The 14,018-nt window shown below is 43.9% G+C and overlaps 2 protein-coding genes across 7 annotated transcripts in view; both read left to right on the top strand.

Annotated features, from left to right (window-relative positions):
- shroom3 (shroom family member 3) overlaps positions 1 to 2,872 on the top strand; it is a 44,477-nt gene extending 41,605 nt beyond the window's left edge. The window contains exons 25-28 of the mRNA XM_016664470.1: positions 132 to 216; positions 1,308 to 1,470; positions 1,543 to 1,664; positions 1,781 to 2,872. Coding sequence (XP_016519956.1) covers positions 132 to 216; positions 1,308 to 1,470; positions 1,543 to 1,664; positions 1,781 to 2,077 — 667 coding nt within the window. The 3' untranslated portion in view covers positions 2,078 to 2,872. The remainder of the gene's footprint in view (positions 1 to 131; positions 217 to 1,307; positions 1,471 to 1,542; positions 1,665 to 1,780) is intronic.
- Positions 2,873 to 3,695: 823 nt separating this feature from the next.
- LOC103156590 (uncharacterized) lies at positions 3,696 to 11,673 on the top strand. 6 transcript variants are annotated; one of them, XM_016664475.1, is made up of 7 exons: positions 3,696 to 6,458; positions 6,561 to 6,588; positions 6,688 to 7,503; positions 7,947 to 8,180; positions 8,486 to 8,826; positions 9,437 to 9,624; positions 10,194 to 11,673. In XM_016664475.1, exons 1-7 carry the CDS (start codon positions 4,134 to 4,136, stop codon positions 10,612 to 10,614), a joined length of 4,353 nt encoding a protein of 1,450 aa, XP_016519961.1. In that variant the 5' UTR covers positions 3,696 to 4,133; the 3' UTR covers positions 10,615 to 11,673. The 6 variants fall into 6 exon arrangements, with proteins under 6 accessions (XP_016519961.1, XP_016519960.1, XP_016519962.1 ...); XM_016664474.1 differs by having other exon boundaries at positions 3,696 to 6,386; positions 6,561 to 7,503; XM_016664476.1 differs by lacking the exon at positions 6,561 to 6,588 and having other exon boundaries at positions 6,696 to 7,503.
- The last annotated feature ends 2,345 nt before the right edge of the window (positions 11,674 to 14,018 follow it).

The raw sequence follows: 14,018 nt of genomic DNA, 5'->3' as shown, positions 1-14,018 counted from the left end.
TAAAAAATATTATTTAGCAGAAAATAACCTGCAGTTGTGTTGTGTGGAAACAGAAAATCAAAATTTCTCTCTTTTTTATGCATATATCCAGATTATTTTCTGGATTATTGATGTTTATTTCTCTCCTCCAGGATCCAGGCCGTCTGTGATCCGAGTTCAGACCAAACGAAGGAGACAGATGTTGATGAGGACGAGAACGACGTCACCACCAGGAAGGTAAACATCTGTCCAGCAACAGCAGCTAAAGTATAAATAATCCTCTGGAGAAGAAGAAGAAAAGTTATTTTAATTAATTATCAGGAACCAACAGGAAAACTCAACTGCAGTAGCTTCAGTTCAACCCACAGAGGGCAGCAGTGAGATGAGTTTAGGCCAAAAATGGCAGAATTACCATGAAATTTGATTCAAAAATATCAAAAATTGCTCAAAAGTATAAAGATACAATCCTCAACACACAGTTTAGACAGTTTATCTGCAAAAAAGTAGATTTAGGGTTTAGTTACTCTTTAAAAATTCACGACAGGACAATCAGAAAAAGACCAAACATCCATGAGTGATGCAGATATAGTGACGTGGTTGTTAAAAATTTGAGACAGTATGAAAATAAATGAACATAAAAGTATTGATTAAAATCACAAAGAAATAAAATAAACCTATAAATTATGAAACATTTAGAATTAAAGGTAAAGAAAGAAGTGAAAGTAAAAAAAAATGTTTAAAATAATCTAAAAATCTTGTTAACTTTCTGTTCTGATTATTAATATTTATTGAAGGGAAATTTTATGTGCAGTAAATTTTTTAAGGTTTTGGCTGTGTGGTTTTTATTTCAATTTTAATTTAGATATTTCAAATATCTTCCACTTCCAGAGTTAAAAGTTGTTTTAAAAAATCTGTTTGTTAATATTTGAAGGAGTAAACCTGAATTATTACCGTTATCACTGAAGTAGTTGAAAATGGTCTCAAAAACAACAATATTGACATTTTTTGCAATAATTACTGGGATAATTTATCATATAAAACTTTATTATCATGACAATTTTAACAGCCACCAACCTGAGGAAGATGGAGAGTTCAAAGGTCAAATCAGCTAATCAGAGCTAAGCTTTAAAAAACAATCTGAAAATATATGATTTAAACACCAAGAGCTGAACAAACCACAGGGTGCACTTACTTTTCCCTTCTAATTCAGAAAACTCGTGTTTCTCTACATCTCAGACTGATGGATGGAGTCATTTCCTCCACGTCTGACAGCAGAAATCGGCTGTTTTTATTTAAAACGAGGTGATGTTTGTCCTCCTGTCCACCAGGGGGAGCTGTGTGAGGCCCTGCGGCTCTGCGTGGCGGCGATGCAGCGGGAGAAGGCAGCTCTGGCTGAGGAGCAGCGGCGCCACCAGGCTGCGGGCGCCGGCATGGAGGCTCTGATCCAGCAGCTGAAAGCCAACGAGAAGGAGAAGTACAGCATGTTCATAGGTAGGCAGCCAGCAGGGCGAGGTCAAAGGTCACAGCGGGGTCCCACCGTCAGCTGATCGTCTCTGTCTGCAGGAGACCTGGAGAGGATCGTCAACCTGCTGCTGTCTCTGTGCAGCCGCCTGTCCAGGGTGGACAAGTCTCTGCTGTCTCTGGACAGAGACGGAGGTTTGACTGAAGACGCTGCTGAGGAGAGGGTGAGACATACGGCAAGCTGTCCACGCATAATGTTTGACTGACCGCTCACAACTCAAGTACTCAGCCAAACTCCAGCATGAGCTAACAGATATTTTCTGCTGCTCCTCTTCCTCAGGACTCCCTTCATCACAAGCGTTCGCTGCTCCTTCGTCAAACCGAAGACGCGCGGGAGCTGAAGGAGAACCTGGACCGGCGGCAGCGCGTGGTCACCGCCATCCTGACCGGCTACCTCACCGAAGCACAACTCCACGACTACCGCCGCTTCGTCAGCGCCAAACCCTCGCTCCTGATTCGCCAGCGCCAGCTCGATGACCTCATCCGGCAGCGGGAGGAGCAGCTGGCGCGACTCGCCGAGAGCCTGCCGCCAAGCCCCGCCCACTCCGTCAGGTCCACCGCTGTGACATCACTGTGACGCCACGAGATAGATCCACACGTCGATATCTAGTTTTCTATCCGACTGTCCTTAAACATCCCAAACGGTGCTTTCAGGGACCTGAACAGGTCCGTTTGTTCTGAGGACCGGACCGAACGAGCAGAGGTCCAAAGACAGAACTGAGTCATCTGCAAAGAATCGAACTTTCAGCCTCGTTTTCCAGCAAAGGCGTCCATGAAACCGCGCTCTGCTCCCGCACATGTACAGCCAGAAACACAGACGGCTCCAAAAGCCAAAGGACCGAGGCGTTTCCCACAAACCTCACAGCACATTCTCCCCAGGAGGAGCGTCCAACAGCAGCACCGTGACACGGCCACCGCTCTTTGAACGCAGCTCGTCGCACTTTGTAGCAGCCTGACCACTTCATGGCTGAACGCTCACAAACCGGCAGGAAAACCAGGAAGAAACGAAACCTGCCAGCTTTTTATCATCCACCGTCACTCTGGCATGTTTTATACGTTTTACAGCCATTATCATCACCTCCAAGAGCAAATTCTGGTCCGTTCTGAAGAAAGTAAAACAAGAAGAATTATAAAACGGTTCCCAAAGATATTTAATTTTGTACAACGGGAAACCCTGAACACAGAAGGATCTTCACCTCCAAGAGGGTTTTTTCCACGATCCGGAAAATCTCAGAGGAAACCAGCAGAAAACCAGACTGACTTGTTGAAACTCCTCCGTTTTCATCCAGCTGTGAAAAGAGTTTCAGAAACACGACTCCGTATTTAATCTCCGCCTGAAGTTTTTGTTCAATAAAAGCACTTTTTCAGCTCACCCTGTTTCTGTTTCAGTTATTTTTTGTTAAAACTTGGTTATAAAAACACAGAATCTTTGCAAGAAAATGATGTTGGTAACAATTTTTACCCTGATTGCAAATTAAAACTCTTCGTCTGCATCTACGGGACAAATTTGCATCGTTTTTGAACGACAGTTGGTGGCCACAGAAAATCGGTCCAAGGGCCACAAATGGCCCCCGGACCACAGTTTGGACACCCCTGGTTTAAACACAATTAGAATAAGTAAAATAATTAGCTGAACATAATCTGATATTTATTTAAACATTGTTTGAAGTTATTTAGATTCTCATTAAATCAGAAAATGGTGAGTTTGGATCCAGCAGCGTCACAAAATCTCCAAACAAACAGAGAAAACTAAAGTTTGTATCATAAAAAACTCCTGAACTTTGACTTTCAGCAGCTTCTGATGGGTCAGTGTGTCCAGTTTTATGTTTTCTACTAAATAAAACTCCGACATAAAACTCTACTGAGTTTTATGTCGGAGATCTGAGAGCCTTCAACTCCAGTTTGAAGGAAAACGTCACAATTGAAATGTGATGGGAGTTTATGAGATTCTGGGTGTTTCTTTTCACTCTGAGCTGATTTAACAGAAACCTGTAATTCCTACAGCAGAGGGAGAAACTCTGGATGAAACTAGAGAAAAATACCTTCGTTTGAGGCACAAAAGACAATTTTCCTTCTTTAATTATAAAAAGGAACATATTTCACAATTTAATTAAAATATTTCATGGTGCTGCAGCACATCATGAATTTATACTTTATGATTAAAAACTGATCTGTATCTAATAGATTACTGATAAATACTGTTATGTGTTTATTTCTTGTTTTGACATGAAATCACATGCTGATGATGAAGTTAGTGTGCAAATATTCACCTTGTGGCACTTTCAGCACTCCATACATGTCCAGGAATCGGATAGAAGATAAATCAGAACAGAAACAAACTTTGAAGTAGCAGAAAGAAACATTTGAGACCTGAATTGATTAGAAATTTAGTTTTGTTGAAGGAATTTTAATTAATATTCCACAATTTTCGAGAAGATGTTTAGCTTTCTTAGTTCATAATAATACAGTGAAAGCAGAACTTGATAACCAGGTGAACATATTGGACATCCGGGTCACCTACTGGAATGCAGTAGGTGAGTTTGGAGTTAAATACCTGCGGTGGGCGGGGCTTCGGTGGGCTGACAGAAACAACTGCCCGACCTTTGAGACAACAGAAACTGAAGGAACCCAGCATGGCCACAGACTTCACTCAGGACGCGGTTCTGGTTTTCCTGCAGCGCTGCGGCGGTTCGGCCAAAAACACCGAGCTGCTGGCCCACTTCTTGCCCTACCTGCGGGACAATCCGGAGAACGTCGGGAACCGAGATCGCTTCAAGAGTTTCGTCAACTCCGTGGCAACCGTGTCGAAGATCGACGGGGTATCCACCGTGACCCTCAGGAAGAAGTACAGAGGATATGTTTCCGGTGCAGGTTCGGGCAGAGATTCCGCGGAACCAGGTCCGGTCGGAGCCAGCTTATCTCCGGCGGTAAGCCTCACCCCACCGGGAGACACCGAGAGGAATCCCGCCCTACCTGCGGCGGGGATCGTGGTGGAGAACTACAGGGAGAACCAGAGTCCTGAATCTGTCCAGGTAGGAAACCGGGTCTCAGAACTTTCAGAGATTCCTTATCAGAGCAAAACAGAGGAACAGAACAGGCTGGTTCCAGCTGTGAGACATCAGGACTACATCCCTGAGCCAATCAGATGGCAGGAAATGCCTCAAGAAAGTTTTGTTCCAGCCCCCACCAGAAGACAGGAAGCCCCCCATCAGGACCGCTTTCCAGAACCGATCAGAGGACAGGACTATGAACCTATTGGAGGACATATTGTCAACCACCAGGACTACACACCCAGACCTCCTGGAAGGCATGAAGTCCCTCAACAGGACTTCCCCCATATGCCCTCTAGGAGAGTGGACAAACCACATCAGAGAACAGTTCCTGAACCCGTTAGAGGACACATAGTCGGCCGTCAGGACCATGCCCCAGACCCCGGTGAAAGGTGGGATCCCCCAAATCAGGGAACCGCCTCGGAACCCAATAAAGGACGTATCCTCAGCCGTCAGGACCAATCCCCAGATCCCATCAGAGGACAGAAGACCTTTCATCAGAACCGCGTTGCTGAACCCCTCAGAGGACATGTTGGTAACCGTCAGGACCACTTCCCAGCACCTGTTAGGGGACAGCAGGTCCTTCATCAAAGTCCATTCCCAGCCCCCAACAGAAGAAGGGATGTCCCACATCAGGATCCAAGAGGATATATGATTAGCCGTGTCCCAGAACCCATCAGAGGACAGAATGTGTTTTATCAGGACCCCAGCAGAGATCCCCTGAGAGGTTGGGAGGTCTCTGCCCACCATCCCACACCTCAACCACCAAGAGGACAGCAGAGCTTTTATCAGGTCCCTCAAAATTCAGAACACCTCAGGGGATGGGAGATTCCTTATCAGGATCCCATTCCTGAATACCTCAGTGGACAACAGGTCTCCCAGAATCCAGAACCTCTCAGGGGACAATGGATTCCTTATCAGGTCCCTCAAAATCCAGAACCTCTGAGGGGACAACGGATTCCTTATCAGGCCCCTCAAAATCCAGAGCCTCTCAGGGGACAATGGATTCCTCATCAGGTCCCACAGATGCCAGAACACCTCAGGGGACAGGAGATTGCTTATGAAGACCCTGTTCCAGAAGCCTTCAGAGGACAGAATATCTATTATCAAGATCCCATTCCAGAATACCTCAGTGGACATCAGATTCCCCAAAATATAGAACTTCGTAGAGGACAGCAGGTCCCCCAGAATCTAGAACCTCTGAGGGTACAACAGGTTCCTCAACAAGTCCTACAGAATCCAGAACCTCTGAGGGTACAACGGGTTCCTCAACAGATACCAGAACACCTTAGGCGACAGGAGATTCCTTATGAGGACCCTGTCCCAGAAGCCCAAAACATATTTTATCAGCATCAAATTCCAGAATATCTCAGTGGACATCAGGTCTCACAGAATCAAGAACCTCTTGGGGGACAGCAGATGTTTTATGACCCTGTTCCAGAACCTATCAGAGGACAGGAAATCTATTTTCTAGACTCCAATCCAGACTTACACAGAGAACAGAAGATTCCTTACCAGGATCCAATACCTGAATACCTCAGTGGACAGCAAATCCCCCAGAATCCAGAATGTCTTTGGACAGCAGGTCCCCCAGAACCTGAGAGAAATCTAGAACCTCTCAGAAGACGGCAGGTCCACAAGAATCTAGAAACTCCTAATGGACAGGAGATACCCCAGAATCCAGAACTATGTAGGGTACATCAGAAAAATCCAGAACCTCTTAAGGGACAGCAGCTCCCCCAGGGTCAAGAACCTCTTAAGGGACAGTGGATCCCAAAGAGTCCAGAACTACATAAGGTACACGATAAAAACCCAGAACCTCTCCAGGGACAGCAGGTATCCCAAAATCTGGAACCTCTTAAAGGACAGCAAGTCCCCCAAAATCTGGAACCTCTTAAAGGACAGCAAGTCCCCCAGAGTCCAGAACTACGTAGGGTACATCAGAATAACCCAGAACCTCTCCAGGGACAGCAGATCCCCCAGAGTCAAAAACTTCTTAAGGGCCAGCAGGTCCCCCAAAATCTGGAACCTCTTAAGGGCCAGCAGGTCCCCCAAAATCTAGAACCTCTTAAGGCCCAGCAGGTCCCCCAAACTCTAGAACCTCTCCATGGACACCAAGGTCTAAAACCTCCTAAAGGACAGCAGGTTCCCCAAAATCTGGAACCTCACAAGGGACAGCAGATCTCCCAGAGTCCAGAACTACTTAGGGTTCATCAGAAAAACCTAGAACCTCCTAAGGAACAGCAGATCCCCCAGAATCTAGAACCTCTTAAGGGTCAGAAGGTCCCCAAGAGTCCAAAACTACATAGGGATCAGAAAATCTCCTTCCATGATCCCGTTCCTGAATCCCCCAAAGGACAGCAGAGTCCTCCTCAGGACCCAGAACCTGTTGGAGGATATGAACCCGCTCCTCAGCTCCATCAGGCTCCGGTCCGCCGCTTCAGAAACAGGCAGAGCTACAGATCAGCTGTTTCTCAGGATGATGACTACAAAGAGGAGGAGGATGTCCAGATCAGACGGGGCTCAGCGGGAGGTCCGTGGCCCCTGAATGCCCCTCTCAGCGACGTGGCGAGGGTCACGTCTGCCTCCTCACCCTGCATCATAGAGTCCCAGGCTCCTCCCTCCTCTTTCTCAGGGAACAAGGTTCCTCAGATCTACATCCAGAACTCGGACGTTGAAGTTCTGGCGTCTCGGTCCCACTCGGAGTCTGAGTCCAGACCAGAACCCGGACCTGTCCCGGTGGAGTCCATGAGACGCAGTCTGCCTCTAGAAGCAGAGTTCAACACCGAACGCCACCATGACAAGTGTGCTGTTTGGACCTCTAAACCAATCAGGCCCCATCAGAACCAGAGGCTGTCGTCCAGTCAGAGCGACATCTTCGACCTGCCGTCGGATGTGAGGTCCTCCGTCAGCGACTGGCCTCCGTCTGGGTCCTCCAGAACCTCCAGAGCAGGTAGACCAGATTCTTTCTGTTATCCAGACTTTCCTTGAATCTTCTGGATAAATTTAGTGCAAACTTATGCTCTCTATAACAAACATGGCAGCCATTTTGAAAAATATGCACCAGAAAAAGGAAACACAAGATGGAGAAAGTATATATGATCTGTATGATTCAATATTAGAGATTTTAGTGCTAAAATAAATTTTCCATGGCAACCATCTTTAAAAATCAAATTGTCAGTAAATATAATTTCTGTAGTTCCTTGAATGGATCATTTAACACCAGAAATGTAGTTAAAAAACAAACTTTGACGCCATGGTAGCCATTTTGAATTGTTCAAAATGGCTAATGTTTTTACTCAAACAAGCAAAACCCTGGAAACGTCTATACCGATTTATGTGAAAGATTTTCCTGTAATATTCACTGATCTGTTGAACTATTTGTACGTCTTCCAGATGATCCTGCGGTTTCGTCGACGTCGCTGGAGGTTCTGCAGGAGTCCAACAGAACCAAAGTGGAACCTCCGGCCCGTCGGTCCAACCTGAAAATGCCGCTCCATCAGTCGATGGGGAATCTCTGCGACGACCTGCCGTCTCCCAGTCGAAAGTTGCCGCTCTACATGTCCAGCGACCATCTCAATGACAACCAGCAGTACGCGTCCAGAGGATCATCCCTGAATCAGTCCACAGGTTCTGAGTGCCTGTCATTGTTGTCTTCCAGTTTTAATGTGTTCGGCAGTTTAGCATTAGCTTCTGCTACTTTTGTAATCTGTTTGAATGTTTAGCTCTAGCAACTAATACTTTTAAAAATGTGTTTAGTGGTTTAGTTTTATTTTCTGATGGGTTTTTTTATGTTTAGCATTAGCTTCTGCTATATTTTTAATGTATTTAACCGTTTAGCGTTATCTTCCGCTAGTTTTTAAATGTGAGCGTTAGCTAGCATATTGTTAATGTGTTTAGTGGCTGTTGAAGCTGAAGTTTCCTCTGTGTTGTAGATGAACTCTGTGATGATATGAAGTCAAGCAACAGCTCCATTGACTCGCCTCGTGTGAAGCTCCGCTCGGCGGCGGCTCGGCGGATGAGCAGCCGACTGAGGAACCGGATTTGCCGCAGCTTGGGAACCGACCTGGACCAGGAAGAAGGCGGTGTAGGACTGGAGGACGCCAGACTGGAACGGCTTCACCGGATCTCGTCCTCGCTCAGTCTTCCCCACCACCTGTCCTCCTCGTCCCTGTCGTCCTGCACCACGCCGCCGCCGCGATGCACCAGCCCCATCGCCTCAGAGGGCGGGAGGAAGGAAGCCAGGAAGAGCCTTCACTCTCATAACGCTGGAAAGGTGGGACTAACACACTGAATATGGGCCCGCTTTAATCCAACTCCAGTCCATTTGCCTACAAAGTCCAGTTCAAAACGCCAACCTCAGTCTGGGTCCAGCTGAAGTGAAATCTGGTTCAGTTTGAATGCATATGTGAATGACAAGTGGACCAGAGACTGCTCCAAAAGCAGGAAGTGGACTACAGAGCAGGGCATTCTGGGTAAATACAACCAAAGCAAACCGTTAGCCTAGCGCTTACTGGAAAAATGTTTTGAGAATTCTTCCAAACACTAAAATCTGATGTCTCTCTGTTTTTATTTCCATTTGGGGAAGAAGGAAGTTCTGCTCTGCATCCAGAACCAGAACCAAACGTGGAGACGCAGCATTCAGCTTCTATGCACCACAAATGTAGAACAAACATCTGAAACACTGAGTTCCTTTAAGTCGAGGCTAAAACCAGCCTGCTTAGAGTTACTTTCATTAATAATAACTGGAGCAATGATTGATTCTACTCTGGATTACAACTTTTCATGACTTTATTTTTCCACTGAAATGTAAAGTTTTTTTTTTACTGTTGTGTCTTTATGGGCCTTGTTGATGCTAACAAACTGGATGTGACTGTCGCCAACAGTCTGTGGTTCCTCTGGAGGCCCAGGAGCACGACTGGATGGTGAAGGCAGCGGCGGGTGCCTGGCCGGACATCTACGCTCTGTTCAGGACCGACTCCTCGCTGCTCAACCGGAAGGACTTCATCTCCGGCTTCACGGTTCTGCACTGGATCGCCAAACATGGCGACCACCGAGTCATCAACACCCTGTGGTGAGCCAGGGTCAGACCAGGACCCGGTTTTGGTTTGGATCCCACTGAGTGATCAGCTTGGCTCAACCTCTACATGTTGACGTTTCCTCAGCCTAGAGCTGCAGCTATAGATTATATTAAGAACTGATTATTCTATAGATTATTCAAATGACTAACAGGATCTTAAAAATCACATTCTGAAGGATTTTCATTACATCACTTTTTTCTAGATCTAGAAAATTTTTGTTTCATCTCAAAATTTGTGATATTTTTCATGCTAATTTTTGATTTTTCAAACTCTTTTCTAGAGAATTTCTGATTTCTGTCAAAATGTTTGAAAAAAATTATCAAATTTCCAACTTTTCAAACTGAATAATTAACCATTTTTTCTAGAAAATATTTTAGATTCATCCAAAAATTTCAGATTTTTTTTTCTAGCAAATTTCCAACTTTTTTTTTCCTAGAAATTTCTTAGATTAATTTCAGAATTGATCTCTAATGGCCTGAATACGGCGGTGTCCAAATGAACTTATGAATGAGTGAATTTCATGGCCTGATTTGACCTCCAGGTCGTCTGCTGCTGGTTTCAGGTACGGGATGGAGCAGAAAGGCCTGAGCTTCGACGTGAACGCCAAGTCCACGGCGGGTCAGACGCCTCTCCACATCGCCGCCATCCACGGTCACAAAAACATCATCCGGCTGCTGGTGAAGAAGTTCAGCGCCGACGTGAAGCTGAGGGACACGGCGGGGAAGAAGGCCTGGCAGTACCTGAGCGACCGAGCCCCGGACATCCTGGAGCTGCTGGCGGCGCCGCCGAAGGCCGCGCTGACCCGCGGTGCCGAGAACGACGATCCGGGCTGGAAACCGCCCAAACAGCAGCGCCGCCTGCGCCACCACTTCTCCTCGGCCTCCTCCGGCCAGAGGCCGAAGACGCTGACCGTCACGGCGAAGGTCAGCAGGTCGACGTCCATCGCTGCGCTGCTGAAGCCCAAATCTCTGCACCGGTTCTAGCAGAACCAGAACCGGTTTGCTGAGCCTCCCTGCTGTTACAGACGTGTTCCTGCCTGCTTCCTCCACCCTGAACATCCAGCTGAACAGGCAGAACTTTAACTTCACTGTTTTCTACTGGAGCTGATCTGGGTTTGCAGTTTATACATCAAGTCTCTAAAAAGCATCTGCTGATGTTTGGATTTATTCAAATTTTGCTCCAATTAATGGAAACATGACAATAAATGACTAAAATCCAATTAAACATTTGATACCAGCAAACTATGATGACTAAACAGGAAAAGACATGAAAGTGTTTTTGTTATAATACTATGAGCAGTTAAAGAGACAGATTTAATGTATTAGAATATTAACATTAGCATGATAATGATAGCATTTATGCTAACATTAGCTTTTTAGCTTATTTTTTACTCAAGACTAAAGTTAAATGGGTTGATGTTTTCCAACATGCTAGCTTTAGCTAACATGGCTAAATCATGAAATTATGTTCAAAATACAAAAAACTAAAACTAAATTTGAATGTAAATGAAATAAACATTTTAAATCATAAAATTAAATGTCAAAAACCTGATGGTGGCAGTATTATGGTTTGGGGCCTTTTACTGTTCTGTCTTTGGATTTCATAAGTCATCCATTTTTTCCTTCCACTAAATTTTCCATGCATTCTTAACATATCAATGATTTTGTCACAAAACTTGTTTTTTTATGCTTTTATATATATTTTATTTTTCCCATAAACTAACTGTAAGTTTTCATTAAGTTAATCCAGAAAAACCTGGAATACGTTTCTTTTTACATTGAATGAATCTCTGTTGGCTCCATTTTGTTTGTTTCGGTCTCGATCTTTGGCCGCCCCGCCCGTTTCCAACTGTAGCATTTAGTTTCTGCAGCGGCTGAAAACAAAGAAAGGATTTTATCTGATGTTTCAGTTTGATGTGGGAGGATAAACGTGGAAAAATCCTCTCAGGTTTCATTCTGAAGCTGATTCAACAAACGAAGCTCTGCTCTGATTTTAACTGATTTTTGTACCAAAAATAATAAAAAACAACATATTTACTAACACATTTAATGTCCCTTTTAATTTAGAGTTCAGGTTCAAAGATGTTTATAGTAATTAAACTCTGTTGGGTTTTAACATGGTTACTTTTATTAGGTTTTTCAAAAATAAAAATGTGGTGAAACTTTTACTTAGGTGCTTTTATTTTGAAGGAATAGTATTAACGTGAAAAATTATTTTAAAAAACTGAAAAATTAATATAAATGTAATTAAACTACTTTTGTCACCAATCAAAAGTAATTGATTGGTCAGTGGGCGGGGCTAACTGACCAACCAATCAGGGGTTAGGGTTTAAACTTCAGCCGGTTCTGGTTCTGTTCTGCAGACCACCTTCATCAGAATGCTGCACAGCAACAGAGTCTCCAGTCAGAGGCTTTAATAGAAACGCTGTGCACAGACTGCTACAGGAGATGCCTGCTGCATCTAACAAACTCAGTTAGTTTAATATTTCAATAAAGTATTTTTGAATTTGATCAATAACGAGTTTATTTTTAAAATTTTAACAAATCAATTTTAACAAAAAAAAAAAAAAAAATATATATATATATATATATATATACATATATACATTTGCAATATTTGGAAACGCAGCCGGACTGAGTCCGTCTTCATCTGTTGGTGTTTCTGCAAAATTAGAAGAAAACTTTATTTTTATCTTTTTAAAAATGAAAAATCTGAATAATTCCTGACCCTCTGTTAGCTCAGTTAGCAGCGCGCTCGGCTTGAACACAGAGACGGTCGTGGTTCAATTCCTGGTCTATAATTAAATGGGATATTTATGCATAATTTGGTATTTAATGGGAGTTTTAAGTTAAAACACACAAAGTTCATCATAATCAGTCAAAATTCACAGTTTATGTTTGGAAAAACATGATTTCTGCTTAAATATGATGGGTTTTTTAATCAATGTGTTTTTACTCCAGAAATGCACCGATGTGATAATATTCATGATATTCATGTTTCTGGTTTTTGCTTCATAACAGAGAAAATCAATATTATCTTCTATCTTTGTCACCTGACCAAGCAAACACCAGACGACCGACCCGCTAAACTCCCTCTAAATTATTAATAATAATTAAATAATACATTTTGGTAAATATATATAGTAAATATCAGCCCAGTACCACTTATCGACCCGATAAAAATTTAAATTTAATCACAATTTACCATATTATTTCACAAACTAAATCAGATGTGATTTAAAATAAGAGCTGTTTGTTTGTGTCCGTTTCCATAGAAACCCCTGAAGGGAAGCAGGATCTGCAGCCCTGATGTGTGATCATGTTGGGTCTGGCCTCTCCGGCCTGCAGCTGTTTGCTCAGCAGCGTGTTGACGATGGGAACCTGTTCTACACCAACGTGTCAAACACACATTAGTCAGAAACGTTTCTGTTTTTAGGCTTTGGCCTGAAGACTCGTGATGTAATTCTGCTGAAATAACCGGTCAGCAAAACCCAGTTATTAATGAAACCCAACATTAAAACAAAAACACAGTTAGGAAAAATGAAATTCTTCCTGCAGGACAGACTTCAGATCAGATTCAGTCTGGAATGCAAGACGATTTGCAGCTTTTCTGATAAGAGCATCACATTCCTGGAATCGATCCAAAAATGAAACAGAGAAACGAGAAGGACAGAAACCAAACGGAGGGCAAACAATCCGAGGTTTTCCTTCCTGTTGTCAGTGAGACTCTGCAAGTCATGGGAAAGCAAAACCAAACTGAAGAACATGTGTGAAATTCAAACAATGAGAGGAATCTCCAGGTGCCATAAAAACCTGACTGGGGCTTTGGAGCGTTAGCGTTAGCGTTAGCGCCTGACAATGTGGGCAGACAGAGGAACAAACGCAGCAATCAGGAAGTCATCAGTTCCTCCTCCGACTTTAATAACGATTTACACCAGAATGAATCCCTGGGGGAGGGAGGCGGACTGAAAACGATGAACTCAAGCAGCCAAAGTCCAGAAACAGCTTTTATTTCCTCTTTCTTCCTGAACCCTGTTGTTCAGTCAGACGTTTCATATCTTTATTTTCCTCTGTGAGATTCTGAGATAAACCTGTTAGAGAAATACGTAACAAGATCCGACTGATTTCATTTGAGAGAGAAAAACAACAATCATAACATAACAGAACACAGTGGGAGGCAGTTATTATGTTACATTGATGTTAAAAAATCACAACAACGTATCGGGTTACGGGTTGGACCCAGTAGAACCTGACCAGACTGTATCAGGGTTGGACCCAGTAGAACCTGACCAGACTGTATCAGGGTTGGACCCAGTAGAACCTGACCAGACTGTATCAGGGTTGGACCCACCGGCTGAACAGCAGCAACAAAACGAGGTTGAAGATTT

Source organism: Poecilia formosa, unplaced genomic scaffold (assembly GCF_000485575.1).
Source record: "Poecilia formosa unplaced genomic scaffold, Poecilia_formosa-5.1.2 Scaffold489, whole genome shotgun sequence".
Lineage (NCBI taxonomy): Eukaryota > Metazoa > Chordata > Actinopteri > Cyprinodontiformes > Poeciliidae > Poecilia > Poecilia formosa.
This window is presented reverse-complemented; position numbering and strand designations above follow the sequence as displayed.